At 41.1% G+C, this 20,678-nt stretch overlaps 1 protein-coding gene across 1 annotated transcript in view; it reads left to right on the top strand.

Annotated features, from left to right (window-relative positions):
- bach2b (BTB and CNC homology 1, basic leucine zipper transcription factor 2b) overlaps positions 1-20,375 on the top strand; it is a 153,293-nt gene extending 132,918 nt beyond the window's left edge. Inside the window, exons 4-5 of the mRNA XM_036581366.1 lie at positions 14,041-14,247; positions 19,722-20,375. Coding sequence (XP_036437259.1) covers positions 14,041-14,247; positions 19,722-20,189 — 675 coding nt within the window. The 3' untranslated portion in view covers positions 20,190-20,375. The remainder of the gene's footprint in view (positions 1-14,040; positions 14,248-19,721) is intronic.
- Positions 20,376-20,678: the final 303 nt, after the last annotated feature.

Here is a 20,678-nt window from a genome sequence, read left to right as displayed (position 1 = left end):
GTCTGGCAGGTGGTTGTTAGGAGTCCCCTTTTCTCTGTAGCTTTAAATCATTTTTGATCTCTCTTATGATAGTGGATTATCTTACATCTAATCTCCTAAGAAAGCTCACTAAAAAAGAACAACTTTTGAACAGTACTGTACGTATATGGAGTATGTTACAGCAACGTATAACATGCCTTAGTCCCATTTTAAAACGCACACAATTTTTTTTTTTCCATTTCAGAGCTCAAATGGCAGCGTTCTCACTTAATATTACAAACCACACCAACAGAGCAAGCACAGCAAGGTTCATTTTAATCACACCAAAGAACCCTTAAGGGGTTTGCTGGCAACATATTCTTTATTGTATATTCCATACATACAGATATAATGGGAAAAATAAACAATATGAAATTACAGCACACATTCCTGCAATTCCTTCTAAGAATTAACCTGTCAATAAGTCAGCTATAGCAGCCCAATTGAGGTCAATCACAGGTTAGATTAAGCTCTTGACACGTCTAATCAAGTCAAATCACTGAGCCCTTATTTATCCACAAAATCTCTGTTAGTTCCAACAGTCAGGCGCTGGATCTTGGTCTCGCTGAACAGAATGATTTACCGAAGACCCTCACAGTAATTTACGGTGTGGCAATGAACATAATAATGTATGTACAGAGCACCGGCTCAGGCCTGATTTACGGTTGTATCATTACTCGTCCATGAGCTGCTAGATATTTATCTGCAGTATGAAAGGCAGGTCATGTGATAAGCTAATGGAGCACATTAGCGGGAGTGAACTCGCTTGCTGGTAGTGTAGACTCGTCATGTGACTGAGCCATGCTGAGGAGCAGGCTGAATGAAGCTTGACTCATGTTGACTACGCGCGGCATCACTAATAAGGGGGCGATGGCAAACGGAGCGCTGTGATTGGCCGAGGCCAAGCTGGGCTTCATCCTTCATTCCGGACGTCAGAGAAAGAGATGTACAGGGAAAGAGAGAAAGATCTGTAGTCTTTTGCATAATGTATAGTAGCCCACCAGTACATGAATGACCCATAAAAATTACAATAACAATATTTACCCTCTATATTTAGACCCACCTACTGAACCGTAAATTCCATCTCTGCATATCTGTCCTTATAGTGAGGCCAACAATAATCTGGAGATTACATGCTTGTTTACTCATCTCAAAATGTACGTGGGGGCATGTGTGCTTGTAAGGGTGGGTGCATGTGTGCTTGTAAGGGTGGGTGTTAGGGGGTTTATCAACAATGCATAAATATATCTGTAATTTCCGATGAATGTAACGTGATTTACATAACTTTATTAATATTCATCATATTATGCTGCTTGAATCAATTTGTGGGAAAGTTTAGAACACATTGACACCCTGTACAGTTATAAATACAACAGTTCAAGCTTAGGCAGGCTAATTAGGTATAGATAATATTATGCTATATTATCAATTAATCAATGTTTTTTTTTATATCAATAATAATAAAAAGCCTGAATATTTTTTGTACACAGTTTAAGTGCATTTCCTACATTCAGTCACAGGGAAATTTACACACTCTTTGTCTAATGTTTGTGGAAATATACATAACAAATTTGACATTGTACCCATAAGCTATAGGCCTATTTTAACTATACAAACTGGTGCACACAAGCTATAGACCCATTTCTAGCTATACAGGCCAGTGTACATAAGATATAGATCCATTTTTTAGCTATAAAAACTGGTGCACATAAAATATAGGCCCATTTTTGGGGTATATAAACCAGTGCACATAGACTATAGGCCCATTTTAACTACACAAATGGGTGCACATAAGCTATAGAACCATTTTTAGCTATACAAACTGGTGCACATAAGCTATAGGTCCATTTTAACTATACAAATCCGTGCACACAAGTTACTGGCTCATTTTGACTATACAAACAGTGCACATATGCTATATACCCATTTTTAGCTATACAAATGGGTGCACATAAGCTATAGACCCATTTTTAGCTATACAGACCAGTGCACATAAGATATAGGGCTGTTTTTAGCTATACAAACTGGTGCACATAAAATATAGGCCCATATTTTGGGTATATAAACAAGTGCACATAAACTATAGGCCCATTTTAACTACACAAATGGAAGCACATAAGCTATAATCCCATTTTTTTAACTACACAAAACTTATGCACATAAGCTACTACCACATTTTGTAGCTATACAAACAAGTGCACATATGCTCTAGCCAGTTTTTAGCTATACAAACTCGGGCACATAAGCTATTTGTCCATTTTTAGCTATACAAACTAGTGGACAAGTTGTAGGCCCATTTTGTAGCTATGCAAACAAGTGCACACAGGCTTTAGGGCAATCTTCTATGAGAAGAGACTGTATGTCTATAGGAGGCTAGAGATCTCTTAGGACTGGAGTTCTATGTGGCTTCTGCTTTAAGCTTTCCACACCTCCAAAGTTCAGTCTTAGAAGTTGGTTGCATTTTCTGGTTCTCAGGATCCAAGTAATCCCAAACACATTCAGTGATGTTGAGGGCTGGACTGGTCACTCCACTGTTCTGAGAATGTCAGCAGCTGCTTTGTTCCATTAGCAAATTTTCTTTGTTTATTTTCTTTTCCTAGCAGTGGCTTCTTTACAGCTACACATCCTTTCAGACTCATAGCATTGAGCTTTTTCAGAACTGAAGCAAGAATGGAGCTTGATTTTCTCCCCGCTCTCAAAGCAAAATTATGACAGTCTTGTTTGTTTGTTGTCTTAATGATGATGATAGTAGCAGATCTCTCTGTCTTTCTCTGCCCCTCTCTTTATATCTGTCTCTCTCTCTTGCTCTCTCTCTCTTTATCTCTCTCTCTCTCTCTCTCTCTCTAACTTTGCTGACATGGATGGATAAGCCAATCCTCTCATTCTGCAGTAATCCACCTGGCCAGACAGACTGTGGTTCAATGCTGTTTACTGCGAGGAATCAGCACAACTCCCCACCCCCCCCACCCACACGCAGAAGCGTAGAATAGGGGTTTACCCTCTTGCATTAAAATTTCTGATGAATAAGCGCCGTGCCCGGTGAGGTTTGTGGTTTGGGTTTTCTGTGCTGAGCTGGACTGAGGCGTGGAGGCCAACTGTGAAACCAGAGGCCAAGACAACCGGTCAGGCCCTTCGCTAGAGGAAGAGAGGGACGTGTTTCTGGACAGACAGCGGTGCGTTTCTGTGAAAGAAAGGCAGAGGAGATGAAAAGGAGAGAGAGAGGTTTCACCTCGAACAGCGCGTGGGGGGCTGTGTGAAGGCAACTGGCGCGTTGCCATGGTGATGGGAGCCCGCGGAGATGAGGCAGCTAGTTTTGGCAGTTTGAGTCACAGACGGAGGAAAAATGACCAGTAATATCACATCAATGTATAGAAGGACCCAAACAAAAAAAGACTGTAAAAGCATCAATGGAGCTACTATATACTATACTATACTATACTATACTATAATGTACTATACTATACTATATATATATAATACATTATATTTATATGTAATGATATATATATATATATATATATATATATATATATATATATATATATATATATATAATGACATATAAAATACACACACATATCTACTGTATTATACTATATAGCAGCTCCATTGTTGCAGCTCCATCTGCATTTATTAGCCTCAACACCAGTAGCTACGCGAGCAGTCAGGTTTCTTTACCACAGTGGAGAGAATTGCCCATATAATGTATTTGCGTAATGCATGCTGGGTATTGTAGTGAGAGTACATAATGGACAAAAACACAAAACCGATACAAAATTGCGGATTCTGTTGAACTGGTGAGGCTGAGGGATGCAATGCTGCGCTACAGAATTACATAACACAACACATAACATGTTAAATGCTAGTGTTAGCCCAAAATTGTATTCCTGTCTTTGTTGGACATTTCCATTGCTTTGTGTATGTCTGTAGCAAAATGCTAATGCTAATCCTAATCCTAATACTAATACTACTTAACCCTAACCTTAACCTGAGGTACCAAAGCCAATCATTTAGCTTCTACATAAAAAGCTACATATTAGGCAAACAACCAGAAGCCAAATCTTCATTATGTCAAGTGTTTGTGGGCGCTAAAGACACGACCACACCCACGCTGTGGTCAGCAGTTCACCAGAGGAGCAGGCCTAATGGTGTTCTTCACAGCTTTCACACCCAATTTTAAGATTTAGATTAGTCAAATTTCTTTCTTAGCACTGATGTTTTGAAGCTGATAGAAGCTAATGTTGTTATAGCATTTTGTTTTGGTTCCACAGGATCTCTTACACTTACACCGCACACGAAGCGCCGGTGCCAAGCTATCAGCCTCCAGCATTTAGCGTCCCATGTTGCGAGAGAGCGGCCATTGAAATGAATAGCTGGGCTAATCCACTGCTGTCTGCAGCTATTCGCTAATCTCAGCGGCTGGGATTCTTTCACTTCATCCTGACCCGTCGTACGCTTCCTCTCTCTCTCTCTCTCCTCTCTCTCTCTCTCTCTCTCTCTCTCTCTCTCTCTCTCGCTTTCTCACTCTGTCATGCCCATTAGCCTGCATTACCTACATTACGAAGTCCAGGCTTATCTAATTAGCTTTAATGAAAGGACTGGAAGGCCGTCTAGCCTTTAGCTGCTGCCTCATAGAAAATGCTTGCTCACGTTCCCTGAGGGTTGTTTTTCTCTCTCTCTCTCTCTCTCTCTCTCTCTCTCTCTCTGTCTCTCTCTCTCTCTCTCTCTTCTCTTTCTCTCTTTCTCTATGGATGCTGCTATTTTTATTTTATTCAGTCCCCCACATCTCTCTCTCTCTCTCTCTCTCTCTCTCTCTCTCTCTCTCTTTATCTCTCTCTCTCTCTCCGTCTCCCTCGTTCCTCTCTCCCTAGTGAGCCAACTGTACAAACAAACAGCGCGACCAGGGAAGAGCGCTCCTAGTGCCTCTGTGTGTTTACACAGCAAATGGCACGAGAGAGAGAGAGAGAGTAATAGTCAGACAGAGAGAGAGAGAGAGACGCGGGGGACCGAGTGAAACGTCGCTTTAAAATTAGCAGCTGCCTACCACTGGAAACAATCAATTCAGTGAAGGAAGGAAGTTGTTAAAGTGTAGGCTAATCGGAGTGCTAGCCTAAAGAGTCGAGGCACTGGACAGTGGCCAGGAACCCATACAGCTCCCTACCTCGCAGTTAGGGAACACCACATATATACAAGGCCAGCCCTGGACTGCTTACTCTACACACGTTTAAATACGGAGGACCCCTGTCCAAGAACAACCACGTAAGCCAGCGTAATGAGCTATGATTACACTGCAAAGTACATTACACCCAGTACTTATCATTTAAGGCCGACTTGTGTTTCTGGAGTATATAAAAGAGGCAGAATGTTGAACTTCTTAAAGGAATAGTTTGGTGGAACGCAGGCTTGGCGTCAGGGATGTACTGTATTTTGTGGGGGAAATAAATTAGCAGACAGATTTTCTAAATAGCCTCTTTAGACTCTTTGTTGGGATAACACAGTACAAGGGAAGACATTACAGTAATGTTGCTACTTTTACTTGTAACAAAGAAGCGTAAAGCATTACAGTTAAATTCTTGTAGTCATTATATTTTTTGATATAATAAGAATTTCCTTACTTGCATTACTTACATGCATACAGCTGTATGCAAAAGTTTGGGCACCCCTGGTCAACAGGGAACATTTAACGCACAATTACTGTTTATTTGCTAAATTCAGAACCAAAACGGTGGCCTATGCAAAAGTCAGGCACGTTTTATATTTTATGCTTTATTTTTTTCCACTCTGTTAATCTTGTCCACCAAAATGTACAGGAAAATGCCATATTTAGGTGGTGTATAGAGGATGTGTTAACTTATTTTTACTTACAAAATCAACAAACCGTAATTTAACCAGGGTAATTCAACTCCTTGCATACAACTGTAGATTAACCATGCCTGTCTTTGGGCGTAATGTCCATGCTACCTGCGTCCAGGGGTGCTTGAGGGCCCTGAGGCTACAGGTGGAGCACTAACATGCTTAAATCATCTCACACTTACCTCAAACTGTGTGTATGACATGCTGCTATTGATAAAAGGCTGACAAAAGTACAGAGAACAATAATACAGGATTAAAGATGACCATTAGTACAGCTTTGTTTTGAGCTATGCAATGTAGCTTTGTCCATTTTATAGCTAGCAGTATACAATACAGTGTTAATGCACAATTCAGACGTACAAAGTGGTCAACACAACATCTTCATTTGAGAGAGGAAGAAAGATTTTCATGCCTTTTTACTTCATTGACAGACATTAATGGATGATGTAGATGATTACAGTCTCCAGAGCAGAACTCTAGTTTCTGTTTTGCATTTTTATAATAAATTGGTCACATAGAGATCACATAGGTTATTTTTCTATATATTTCTATTATGGAACCCCCTACTCACCACCCAACCACCAGTTTCAAGGACTTTGGAAGTGTCCACTCTCCCCCTTGTGCATGTGTGCTCAGTATTGATCTGAGTGCACGCGTGGGTGCAATCAGATGCCACTCTTCCTTTCACTTGCTTTCACTCTTGAGCATCACCGTGCAAGATAATTTAACCCTTTATGCTGAGGAAGTGAGCTGTGAAGTGGTTCCGGCTGTGAAAGCTGTACATTGTTCTCACTATGAGCTGACTGTGGTCTGGTTATTATTGTGCGACACGTCTTTGGTAAGATCGCAAAACCACACGATGCACAGGCTGGAGAGGTTCGCTCTGAGCGAGGTTTTCATCTGCGAATCTCTGTTTCGTCTCGCCCTAATATAGCACAAGCTCGTATATTACGGCTAGTTTCGAAGCGAAAATATGGTTTGCGAAGAGATCGTAGAGCTGTCGAAAATGTGCGGGGAAGTACTTAGGGTCGGTTTTCCGAAGGCAGATTAAGGCTGATCCTTAGCTAAACCAAATGCCTGAAGTCAAAATCTGGGTTGGGGCCTGCAATCCAGGCCTAATTCTGATCTACTGTGAAAAAGTGACCACCCTTCAATTATTTAATTTAGAGTCAAACCAGACAGTAAACACAAGTTATTCATTTTTCAGAAGATATAAAGAGATTAGAATAAGGAAGGGGGAAGTCATAAGAAAATGAGTGGCAAAACAGCAGGAGTTTCTAATAGCGCAGTTTTGTAGGGCTCCTAACAACCACCCGCTAAATATGAAAGACCACCAAAACTGTCACCATCAGAGAAACAGTTCTGCCAGAAAGACTCAGGACAATGTAATTTTTCAAGTTGAAAGATAACAATTCAGTAGAAATGAAAGAGTCCTTAATCATTAACATCTACTTTGTGACTGATTTTCCACACATTGTACGAGACATTCGCTGCACTGTACCACCTCTTCTCAATCTATGAATCCTGTCGCAAGTATTTATAGCCCAATCATCCTTGTGCAGCACCATCTGCAGGAGTCTGAATTTATTACTACCACCTCAAACACACAAGATGACTAACTATATATATATATATATATATATATATATATATAGTTAGTTAGTATATTGTTTTTTCCTTGTGCATAATTGCCATCTTGCCTGGAAATTACATAAATAAAAGGTGGTCTCTGACTTTCACACAGTGCTGTATACCCAACCACATACATCCACAGGCCACCTCGTCACATTTATCAAGTCTGCGATGCTGGATTCAGGTCAAACAGAGTGGAAGAAAGGAGTCGTTCATTCTCAATTTTCGAAAAAGTGTCGTTTTCCAAAAATAGCAGTCCATCGCCAGCCTGTGCCAACCTGCATACAGAATTTGGACAATACATCACTCCCAAACACAACAAACACTAGAGCATAGACACTTTGGTCCCAGAGGACTGAGAGTCCTGTGGTGACCAGAGGCAGGTCCATCATTCCATTTGTGTATGTGCTCAGATTTAGCTCCCCATTAGTCAGCCAGCGTGGAGAGCTCCCGTAAGAGCAGGAGAACGAGGAGGGGGTTTCAACAGGAGTGTGAGAGAAAGAGTAAACCCCTACAGCCCCTCTTTTGCCTTATCTGTGTCACAGTGAGCCTCATTACTGAACACATGTGGCCCATAGACGGCTAGAGTCTGAACTGAGGAGCCACATGAAACAGAACTGTGCTGGCCAGTGAGCAGGTCATCTATTATAGAGGCCCTCTGTGAGCATCTCTGAAGGGACTCCACTTGTTTTTGAACTATGGCTGTCTCAGGCAGGTGGGCCAATTCCAGATACTACAGATACTGAAGCTTTTTGAGATGAATGATGATCAGGTTCGGGATGATGTAGCGATCTAATGTTTATTTTAAAAAAAAAACTATTAAGCTTTAATATGAGCTGTTTGTTGTATTGACTGCTCAAACAGACCACTGAACCCTGTAGGAAGAAATGTATAGCCAGGAACACAAGTTATATGAAATGGTAGCTTATTTACATTAAGTTAAACTTACAATTTCACCAAATTTCACGAAAAAGAGAATAAACTGAAAATCCAGAGTGATCACTCTCAGCGCAAATGTGGGCTCAGTTAGACTATTTAAAAAAATAGAACTGTAATTACAGGAAAAAAAAAACTCAAACATGCCAAATATAAAAAGCAATTTTTAGCAAAATTCTATTTATTTATTTATTTATTTATTTATTTATTCATTCATTCTCTTTACGCTCTAGAATATTCAATAGTGTGTGTCATTGCCCATCTCCACAGGTGACCTTTGACCTTTCTGCTTTCCTGTCCTTTTCTGCAATCTCTCAGAGAGAGAGAGAGAGAGAGAGAGAGAGAGAGAGAGAGAGAGAGACAAAAAGATGGTGAGGGAGAGAGATAAAGAGAGAGACAGAGAGGGAGAAAGAGATATACAGAGAGAAAGAGTGAGAGAGAAAAAGAGAGTGAGAGAGAGAGAGAGAGAGAGAGAGAGAGAGAGAGAGAGAGAGAGAGAGAGAGAGATGGGCCTGTGTGCTCCAAGTAACAGATGAGACCTACTTTTGAGTCCAGACCCGTTTCCAGAGCAATGATCCATTGAGAGAGTGTAGTGTGTGTGTGTGTGTGTGTGTGTGAAGAATCCGGAGCAGGTTTGAATTTATGAGTGCCGCTGGTGTTCACTCTGTCATCTCCGCCTTGTTGCCGGACCGCTTCTAAATATAGACGTCCCTCCGACGCCGTGCCCCCTTCCCTCCTTTCTCATCCCTCCATCTCCCCCTCCACCAGTCTCGCCAGAGGGGGGAGGTCACAGAGGAAATGTGCCATCTCCTCTGTCTTTTCCTGCAGATGGATATGTGTGTGTGTGTGTGTGTGTGTGTTTTTTTTGCTTGTTTTTAGTTGTAAAAAAACAAGCAATATATATATATATATATATATATATATATATCTATATATGTATTTTTTTTTCTCTTATGAAAATCTTGTGAATCTTACCTCTGTTTCACATAGTATGAAAGTTTAATAATGAATGGACCTAATTTCCCATCTATTAGTTGCTTCTTGTTACATTAACATACATTAAAGTTCTCCTGTAAACAAAATACTAGATTCTGTTATAGCAGCAAATGTGTGCTTTCTAACAGTAAACAGCTTCAATATTTATAATGTTACTGTACATATCAACCACTGCATGTCTTTTACGTTACTTGTAGTTTATTTTTCCGTTTGTTCTCATGTTAACACCTGCAGCAAAGTACATTCCTTATACATCTTATATTCTATTTCCAAATTCCTACAGGACACTTTATTTGTCCTGAAAATATATGACAATGAATTCACGCAGAGCCTGACCCTGCAGTGTTTGGATGACACCGTGGTCACCCTGGCGTGTATCTAGGCTTGGCCATTGTGACTGGGTGCTTGGCCCCCCGTAGCTCTCCCCGGCTCTGCAGCCCATCTCTTATTAATGAGGCGCCACGCTGCTCTGAGCTCTGGCCTGCCAGCTCCGCTCTGAAGTGTGGGTCTGAGCGAGAGAGTCTCTGAGCTTTGATCTCTCTGCCTAAAGCTTCACACAGTCAAATCACTGATCTGGGAACAGTTTCGTCTCTTCAGGAGTTCCGTTAAATGGGCTTGGGGTAGGAGTTGGGGGGGGTGATTGGGGGGCTGATTTTAGATCAGCAGTGTGACTTGCACCTCTCCCTGGGGCAATTAAATGCCTCCCCTACTGATACCAGTCTGGATCTTCTGCTGGAACAGGCTTACATACAGGATGCAGTAGGCTAGTTGGGCCAGTTTAAGGCCAATGTTGAACAGTCAGATATCAAATTCGTCGCATGTTAAATGGATTGATCAGGATTTGGGTTTTTGGAGCTGGTCATTTACAAACAAAGCATGCTGGGATTTTATACCAATTATTTCTCACTTGTAGCTCAATAAACTGGAAAAATTCTGTTGAAAATGCTGATTCTAAACTACAAATTAGTGTCTGTGCACTCTTTAAAAAGATGGTTCTTCTAGGGTTCTATAGCAAAAGCAATGGCTCCATTAGCTCTATATAGAACCATTTGCATGCTTAAATGGTTCTTTGCATGCTTCAATGGTTCTTCACATTGACGGAGAATGTGTTGTATATGGTTCTGTGTAGAACCTTTTTGAAAAAGGTTCTGTGTAGCACCATAAATGTTTTACGTAGAACCATATACAACACATTCTCCATTGACCTGAAGAACCATTTTACCCATGCAAAGAACCATTTAAGCATGAAATGGTTCTATATACACTCTTAAAAAGTTGGTTCTTCAAAGGTTCTTTAGTAAAGGCAGTGCCTGTATATAGAACCATGAATATTCAAAGAACCATTTGCATGGTGCAATGGTTCTTCAGATCGATGGAGAATGTGTTGTATATGCCAGCGATGGATTGGCGACCAGGCCAGGGTGTTTCCTGCCTTCCGCCCAATGACTGCTGGGATAGGCTCCAGCTCCCCCCGAAACCCAGAAGGATAAGCGGCTTAGAAGATGTGTGTGTGTATGTGTGTGTGTGTGTGTGTGTGTGTGTATGTGTGTGTTGTATATGGTTCTTAATAGAACCTTTTTGAAAATAGTTCTTGGCATCATAACAATAGCTGAACCCGTTCTCCATCAATCTGAAGAAACATTTTACCATGCAAAGAAACACGTAAGCATGCACATTGTTCTAGATAGAGCTAATGGTTTTATATAGAACCATCATCTTTACTAAAGAACCCTTGAAGAACCATCCTTTTTAAGAGTGTGATTAGAAGAGGAGATGCAATTAAGATTTGAATTATTATGATTTGAAAGTATAATTTGAACACAGCAGTTGTCCTTTGCATCGTGGGAACATTTCTTGATGAATGGACCAATAGAAATGCTGCAAAAGTACTAAGAATAAAATCCATTTGCATTAACTTACATGAAAAGTTGAGAACGTTTTGTTAGAAAAGTTAAGAAATTGTTGTCATGTTCTGCAACAAAGAAAATCCATCCCATGTGTTTTTTACTATATGACATCAAAACAAACAAACAGAGTCCAAAGTGCAGACTAGAACCTTTCAATACAGAACATAAATCAACTCTAAATTAAATTAATTACAAGACTATGTAACTCATTATGAAATGGCCCTTAAATAAACATGTAACATAAATGTGTAGCAAAGTGAGAATAATAACTGTAGACTTACGAGGGTTAAAAATGAAAAACTGGCCAATAAAATGATGCATAGTGATGTATAGGCATGATTTACTAGTAAACAAAAATAAGTGAAACAGACTTGCTATATTCATGTTTGCATGTTTTATATTCAGCTGGACCAAAGAAACCTCAAGGGTCAAAGGGTGTAAATCACAGTCTTAATCACTTTTCCCTTTCTTCTTTGTAACATTCACGTACACTGAAAAACACAGTTTTCACCAGAAATGTATTACATCAACACAGCTCTGTCTCTCAGCTCACTTACGCTGTACAGTAACTGTGGTGATGATGTATTTTATTCATGTTGGGATGATGTACACAGTTCAATCACAGTGTTTCAGTGTAAAAAGCATCAACTAGACGCTGTTCTGAAAACAGCTCATTAGCACCAGTGAAGAAAGGCAGGTTTTTTTGTGAGGTTTTTTCATCAGTGTCAGTTTTAGCCTCGTTATTTTAGTGGATAAAATTGCACCAATCCTAGAAGATCACTTTTTCTTCATTTAAATACTCTCATCATCCACTGTTCTATCGAGAGAGAGAGAGAGAGAGAGAGAGAGAGAGAGAGAGAGTCGAATGGAGACAGAAAGATGGAAACATAGAGATAGACCGAGACAGAAAGATGGAAAGAGAGATAGTCATTGAGGAAGAAAGAGGGAGAAAGAGAGAAAAAGAAACAGAGATTAACAGAGAGAGATGGAAGGAAAAAGAGAGGGGGCAGAAAGAGGGAGAAAGAAGACAGAGAGAGAAAGAGAGAGAGAGATGGAAAGAGAGAGATAAACAGACAGAAAGATGCAAAGAGAGGGGGCGGAAAGAGGGAGAAAGAAGACAGAGGGAAAGAGAAAGAGAAAGAGAAAGAGAGAGAGAGAGAGAGATGGAAAGAGAGATAAACAGAGACAGAATGATGGAAAGAGAGAGAGACATTGAGGGAGAAAGAGAGAGAGAGAAAGAGACAAACAGAGATTCACAGACAAAGATGGAAGGAGAGAGACATTGAAAGAGAGCAGAAACAGAGAGAGAGAGGGAGAAAGAGAGAAAGAGAAAAAGACAGACAGATATTATGGAAGGAAAGAGAGGGGGCAAAAAGAGGGAGAATTACAGAGAGAAAAGAGAGAGAGAGAGAGAGAGAGAGAGATGGAAAGAGAGAGCTAAACAGAGACAGAAAGATGGAAAGAGAGAGAGAGACATTGAGGGACAAAGAGAGAGAGGGAGACAGAGAGATTAACAGAGAAAGATGGAAAGAGAGACATTGAAAGAGAGCAGAAACAGAGAGAGAGAGAAAGAGAGAGAGAGAGAGAGAGAGAGAGAGAGAGAGAGATCGAGACCCTATTCCATCTTGTTTTACTTTTTTCTTCGCCGAATTCCTGAAGTGTATCTGAAGGGTAACATAAGTTGCTCTCTCTCTCTCTCTCTCACTCTCTCTCTCTCTCTCTCTCTCTCTCTCTCTCTCTCTCTTTCTCTTTCTCCCAGTCTCTAACACTGCTTCCCTTTTTTCTCCTGCCATTTACTCCTTCCCCTCTCCCTCCAGCGCTCTCTCTCTCTCTCTCTCTCTCTCTGTAGATATCCGTAGGTATCAGTGTGTGATGTTCGTATCAGAACAGCTGCCAAAACTGGAGGCGAACTGACAACAGCAGCAGAAACAGCAGCGCTAAAAAGAAAAGGCCTCACGTTTTCTCGTCACACAGCTTCAGTCGAGCTGTTCTACTGTTCACTCTGTTTTGTTTACTAGTTTATGTGTACGCGTGTCAGGCAGGATGCGCTGACGGTTCCTCGTTAACAGCTCGGATTTGCATGATCATCCCCGCTAGTAATCACTCGACAGGAATCTGAAGGAGGGATGGAGGAATAATGAAGCGATGCTGCTGTCTCTGTTATTGGCTGCTCTCTGCCTCAGTCACATTGACAGATGGAGGGAATGTTTTCCTCCTTTTCCTTTGTCATCTCTCTCTCTCTCTCACACACTCTCTCTCTCTCATTACCTGTGGTGGAATGAGATGAATAGGCTTTAAAGTCGGCTTTCTCTTTGTCACAACGTATGCCAATGGTCATGAGCTACTGCTGCCATCTAGTGGTGAAAAAATCAACGACAAGGTCTTTCATTCAAATTCAGGTTCAAACGTTCAGCCTCATTGTTGCACTGAAGTATGAAATCTTTACTTTGCATTAGAGATGCACGATAATATTGGAGGCTTATCAGTATCGGCAGATAATACTGGAGCAATCCTTATCGGAACTGACCCAATATTTGAAACCGATTGGCTATTATTGTACAGAGGTGGGCTACTGCAATAAAAAGCCCACATTTTATTCACTTCACTTCATTGATTAGCCTACAGAAATTACTATTATACTTTTAATGCTAATCCAGGTGGATCGAGTCCTAAATTCTCACTTTCCATCTCTTTGCAGGTCAAGCTTCCTTTCCCCATCGATCAAATCACGAATCTTCCACGGAACGACTTCCAGATGATGGTGAAGATGCACAAGCTGAGCTCGGAGCAGCTGGAGTTCATCCACGACGTGCGGCGCCGCAGCAAGAACCGCATCGCCGCCCAGCGCTGCCGAAAGAGGAAGCTCGACTGCATCCTCAACCTGGAGTGCGAGATACGCAAACTGGTATGAACACACTGTTGGCTGGGCCTTGGTAGTTTTGGAAGGTTTGATTGTTTGGAATCATAAAATTCGGGATAGTGTACTATGTGGAAAAGCTTGTTTTCCAAGGCTATCCAACCAGCTTTAGCATAGGCTATTTGATTCTTCATTGACCTTAAGTAGCTGAGGTTTGCCCATAGACACTTGCTGCCCACTTTGCTTAACCCTACGCTACCCAGAGCGACGCTGATTTGACTTACTCATTAATATTTACAGGGATGCCAAACTGTAGGATGTAGCTATGATGTAAATGTGCTAAGGGGAATGATTTACACCAACCAAACCTCAGAATCTGTTCTTTACAGGGTTGGTGACCATGACACAGCAGAGAGTTCACTGTCTGTGATTGGTCCACTACACAAAGTGGGCTTCTAGCAGTGCTGAGACAAACTATGAATTCTTTAAAAGTTCTTATAACAGCGTGTTCAGCACCAGCTTTACACAGATGGCAACATTGTTCAGAGCAAAAACAGGCTTGAATACATTGTTGAGGTCAGTAGAATGGTCCATATATGGTTTAAAAAAAAACAATAATAAGGAGGTAAAAAATATAAGAAATAATATCATAAGATCAGAAATGAGAAGTGTTCGGCAGTGGCTTATACACCATGTGAAGTGGGAAACATTTTACTGAAAATCCTCAAAAGTGACCGTTTTTTGTGTTTTTGGCCAGAAGAGAAAGAAAAAGGCTGAAAATTTGAGCCAAAAAACCCAAAAGACTAATTAGAACTACACGTTTCACAGTCTAACTTTTAAAATCATTTGAATGTTAATGAAAATGAGAAACAGTGATTACAAACACTGTTTGCTTCACTTTCTGTCAGCACAGACACGTTCAAACAATTTGAGCAGCAGTAGATCAACAGTGGTTGAACTGCTGCTGGAGCTTTTTTCGCAGTTTCTATGAGGAACAATAGACAAGAGATTTATAATCACTGTTCAGGCCGAGTATCAAGAGGTGACACATCATTAAAGAACTTCTCCGCTACAGGTTTGATACTATCTGAAAACGGAATTGGAATTCATTGCCTTGAAAGATGGATCATTCTGTGTTGTTGAGGATATTAGATTTCATACCTTAGCCTACATACTGTAATAATTTAGTATGATTAGTATGATTATTTTATGTAAACTGTTTTCGTTATGGTCATTATTGTTCTACTGAAAAGAGATTTGATCAGTAAGAACGGTGTACTTTTTTATTATCTTGTAGTTTTTATGCTTAGCATGTTTATTCAAAAGAGAAAAAGAAATGGCAAATTCAAGTTTTTTTTTTTCAGTTTTCAGTTTCGGTTTCCGGCTCGGAGTGTTATGAGTTTCAGTTCCGGTTTCAGCTTGGAATTGTCATTTCAGTGCTTCTCTAATTTCAGTGATTGATTACTGCACAAACTCATACACACTTACACACATAGACTTGTTTAAAAATCTGCACTGTGTTCTTTCTAATTTCTCATTTTTAGCCAGAACTCTCACCCCCCCTACTGAAAATCTGACTCAGTATGAAGAATATAAAATATCAGTGCTGATTTAACTGTTTAAAAGTTGTTTTTGGGCTTTATGTTTGGTTCACATTACAGAACTATTTATATGTAACTACATAATTAACCTACGTTATTGCATACTTACGTAATCCAACTTCTTTTGATGTGAAACATTGACAAAGCCATGGCGATGGATGGTTTAAATTTCCAAATTCAAATAACAGTAAAACATCTCCTTGTCCACTTATAAACATGAAGGTCTCATGGATTAAATGTTTTGAATATGCACTTTTGACAGAATGTCTCTGCTTGTTTCAGAATTTAAAATCGAGAATTAGGCTTTCGTTTCATCTTCTATATTATATTTATATTATATATTTGCTATGTTTTTCTCATTGTTTCAAGGAGAGAGTCAGAACTGTGGACTTAAACCTGTCAACATGTACACTGAATGTAAATGTAATTTGTTATGTAACTATGTACACTAATTACATAATTACATATCAATAATCATTATGTAATATGGGAACTAATGTATAGCCATCCACTGCTGGGAGTCCAAAACAACATAATTGGCCTCGATCACTCTGGGTGGGTAGAATGGACCAGCCTCTCTCCCCATCAAGCTATAAATGTATAGCGAAATGAGAATTTAAACTCTAGACTTTCAAAGGTTAAAAAGACATTATGATGCATTATGGTAATAACATTCCTACTGAGATTTTCAGTAGTCAATGTATAAAAAGCCTGATAAATTACAGAAAAAGTCCTTTACTGATTGCATCAGTATCAGATAATCTGATTAATACATTGGGAAAGTCCGTTTGACCTCGGCAATCTAAAAAAACTCTGACCAAAGTGGGCAGGGCTTCTCCCCCATACCATTTTCCAGTCTGCCGTCCCACCTGTCCCCGTTGCCATGGCAGCGCTGCTGCTGTCAGTCACTGGGACAGCCCCTATGGATTTTCCATGCCAGGGGGAGGGGCTAGATCTTTTTGAAGTGTGTTGTCACGTGTGTGTTTGTGGTGCGTTGTCGTAGGAGGACTAACAGCACACACACACACAGTCACGATACAATCTTACATATGTCAGCAGAGATTACAGCTGTAAGCAGGCCTAACTCTAATACAGCCTGAGCAGTTTCTATACAAGTCTGACCTGACCCACAGTTTTGAGTCCAAACAACACAGAAAAATTGACTGAAACTGACCCACATTATCAGGTCTTGAGTCCAAACTTGACCTGAGCTGACAAAACTCTGTCCAAGCCTGAACTGACGTGAACCGCATCATCAAGTTTTGAGTCCAAATCTGAACTGAACTGACAAAATTCTGTCCAAACTTGAGTCCCAAATGGACCCAAGCTCAAAAAAAGTCTGACCTGACCTGACCCAAACCACAACATCAAGTTGTGAGCCCTAAACTGACCTGAACCTGTCCAAATTCTGTCCAAACTTGACCGGACCTGAACTGCACCATTAAGTTTTGAGTCCGAAATCAGCCTTAGCTGATGCTGTCCAAACCACACCATACCTTAAGCACATCATCATCAACCACGTCAGAAACCAACCTGAGCCGTCCAAAACTGACCCGCCTTGAACCACATCATCAAGTTTTGGGTCCATAGCTGACCTGAGCTCAACAAAATTTTGTCCAAACTCAACCCAACCCAAATGTCATCATCAAATTTTGAGTCCTAATTCAACAAGATGTCGATAAAATTCTGCCAGAACCTGATTATCATCAATTTTGAGTGTGAAACTGACCCAAACCGACAAAACTCTGTCGGAAATGGACCTGAACGGCCCACTCATTACCCAAAGTGCAGAATAACACCTTCTTTCTAATGATAGTGCTGCATGAATTACCATGTGGTGACGATAATAGTCATCATTAATTATGGGGAAAAAATAAAATAAAACAAACAAACAAATAAATAAATAAATAATATAGCAACTTGTTAACTTTAATGCTAAAGCAATTTCTTCATAGAGAACATGCTGCATATAACATACTAAACAAGTCATGGCCACAACTTAGTAAGATGTTGGAATGAGATAATTAAGCCTTGACCACAGCTTAATAAGGTCTCACTAAGTTGTGGCTCTGACTTAATTATCTCTTTCCTGCCTTACTAAGGTGGCCATGGCTTAATTAACTAAGTCATGGCCATGACTTAAGTGTCTCGTTCCTATGCCTTAGTAAGTCGTGGCCATGACTTAATTAACCAAGTCGTGGCCGTGACTTAAGTGCCGCGTTCCTATGCCTTAGTAAGTCGTGGCCATGACTTAATTATCTAAGTTGTGGCCATGATTTAAGTGTCTCGTTCCTACGCCTTACTAAGTCATGACCATGACTTAATTATCTCGTTCCTACGCCTTACTAAGTGGTGGCCACACATTAGGATCTTATTCCCACGCTTCACTCAGTCATGGCCCCACATTATTTTTATTTATACAAGATGCCACCGGCAGGACTCTTCACTAATCTGTTTCCCAAATCACCTGAATGTTTCACTTCCCGCACATTTGTCTCATGGACCACCGGTGCAAAATTCTGCCAGCAGTATGAGTGGGCGACCCCACCATATCAGATTAGATTATTTAAAAGTAATGGAAAAAAAGTGTAAGTGGAAATCTAAAATGAGGGGGTATCTATTAAAAGTGTAAGGTGGGCTGTGGGAACCTGGAGGTGAGATGTGAACCAAACACAAGCCTGATATGTTTTTGGAAAATAATGTCTGAGGTCGAGTCCTTTCGGGTTTGGACAAATATCTCAAGCTCTAGTGGACACGTGGCTGGAAAAATGCCTCTTTCTCCTCTTTCCATCCAGCAGAATACGATGCCTGGGCCATGTAGTGACTCATAAACGATAAGCGTTCAGATTATTCATGTGAAATGTTCTTTTTTAACAGAATCTAAATATAGTTATAGAATCCGCTGCAGTTTAAATATGATCATATGCTTCTGAGCGTATCGCTAGTGTCTCTGGCAGGGATGGTATAGAGACAGTGTCACGTGTTCTCCGCGCTGTGCTGTAGAGTGCCCTATATAACTCAGTCACTCCCTGAAGACACTCAGGGATGAATTCCGCTGTACGACACTGCCATGAAGGCATGCGTGCGGGGGTAGAGCAGGCATAGGGGACCCTTAATCACATCAAACAGCAACAATCTGGGTCACGTTTACGTAAACTGCACAGTATAGGATCACATAGTCCACATTTCACATTCTTCTCAGTCACAGTGTTGATTTAGAATGTCTGTCTATTGTGTATTTGATGATTTTACTCATGTTCTTAAAATGAGTGGCCATTTTTTAAGTACATCTCCTTGTATTCACACTTATTGTCCATTTTATCAGCTCCACTGACCATATAAGTACACTTTGTAGTCCATCTGTTTCTCTGCATACCTTGTTAGCCCTCTTTCACCCTGTTCTCCAGTGGTCAGGACCCCCACAGGACCCCCACAGAGCAAGTGTTATTTGGGTGGTGGATTATCCTCAGCACTGCAGTGACACTGATGTGGTGCTGGTACGAGTGGATAAGACACAATGCATGTCTGGAGTTTTTAAACACCTCAGTGTCGCTGCTGGACTGAGAATAGTCCACCAACCAAAAACATCCTGCCAACGGCGTCCTGTGGGCAGTGTCCTGTGACCACTGATCAAGGACTAGAGGATGACCAACACTGTGCAGCAACAGATGAGCTAGTGTCTCTGACTTTACATCTATAAGGTGTGTCTAAGAGTGGACAGTGAGGGGACACAGTGTTTAAAACCTCCAGCAGCACTGCTGTGTCTGATCCACTGTATTGCTGACTAATGTATTTATTCCTTTAAATAAAAATGAATTAAAATAAAAAACTATTTAAAAATAGTAAAAAAAAACTGTACTTTTCAAACTCCAAAGAAACTGAATGTAAACTGAAATGACCTTCGTGTGTCCTCCTCCTCAGGTATGTGAGAAGGAGAAGCTGCTGACGGAGAGGAACCAGCTGAAGGCGTGTATGGGGGAGCTGTGGGAGAACTTCTCCTGCTTGTCCCAGGAGGTGTGCAGGGACGTCCAGCTGAGTCCTGAGCAGGTCCAGTCGCTTCACCATTACTGCCCCGTTGTGCGCCCCGGCAACCCCACCTCCTCGGCTTCTCCCGGAAGCCAGGCCCCTCCCACCGCCAGCATCGACCTCACCACCAACTCGGGAGCGGCCACGCCCGAACCAGACGGTCTGCCGGCGTCTGGCAGGTGGGGCGCGGGTAACGGGGTGGAGCACGCGGGCGAACGGGACGAGACGAAGGCCGGCTCCTCCTCCTACCTGGAGGCGGGGCTTTCCCTGGAACAGTCCAATCAGACGGTGACAGTAGACTTCTGCCAGGAAATGACGGATAAATGTACCACTGACGAACAGCCGAGGAAGGACTGTACCTAATGACGGTGGTTTCTCCACTTTTTGTTGTTTTTTTTTTTTTTTAATTTTTTTAATGTTTTTTTTGTGTTTATTTTTTAATTATTTAATTTAGTCTTCTGACAAACCCTCAGAACCTGAGGGATGTTGAGATGGTCAGCCTCTGCCAGTGTTCTATGAATATATTTTTGTTTTGTTTTTTTTTTTTAATATATATTTATGTCTTTTGTCGTCTTTTTATTAATACGGTTGACACTACAGTTGTCTTAACAGCAGCAATACTGTTACTCCAGGTTCTCTCCAGCTCGGCCATGGCAGAGTGGCTGAAGCGTCTCCCAGAACTCTTGCGATGGTGCTAAACCTCCCTCCCCCCCCCAATGACCTCCGCAGTGCAAACGCTGTCTTCTTCGTATTACAGTCCACTCAAGGGGATGGGTTTCTGACCACATCTCGCATTCAAACCTCCACGGACCTAGCAGCAGCTCTCTCTATCTCTATCTCTATCTCTATGTC

Source organism: Colossoma macropomum, unplaced genomic scaffold (assembly GCF_904425465.1).
Source record: "Colossoma macropomum unplaced genomic scaffold, Colossoma_macropomum, whole genome shotgun sequence".
Classification (NCBI taxonomy): domain Eukaryota; kingdom Metazoa; phylum Chordata; class Actinopteri; order Characiformes; family Serrasalmidae; genus Colossoma; species Colossoma macropomum.
Note: the sequence above shows the minus strand (reverse complement) of the source record. Positions and strands in the feature narration are given on the sequence as shown.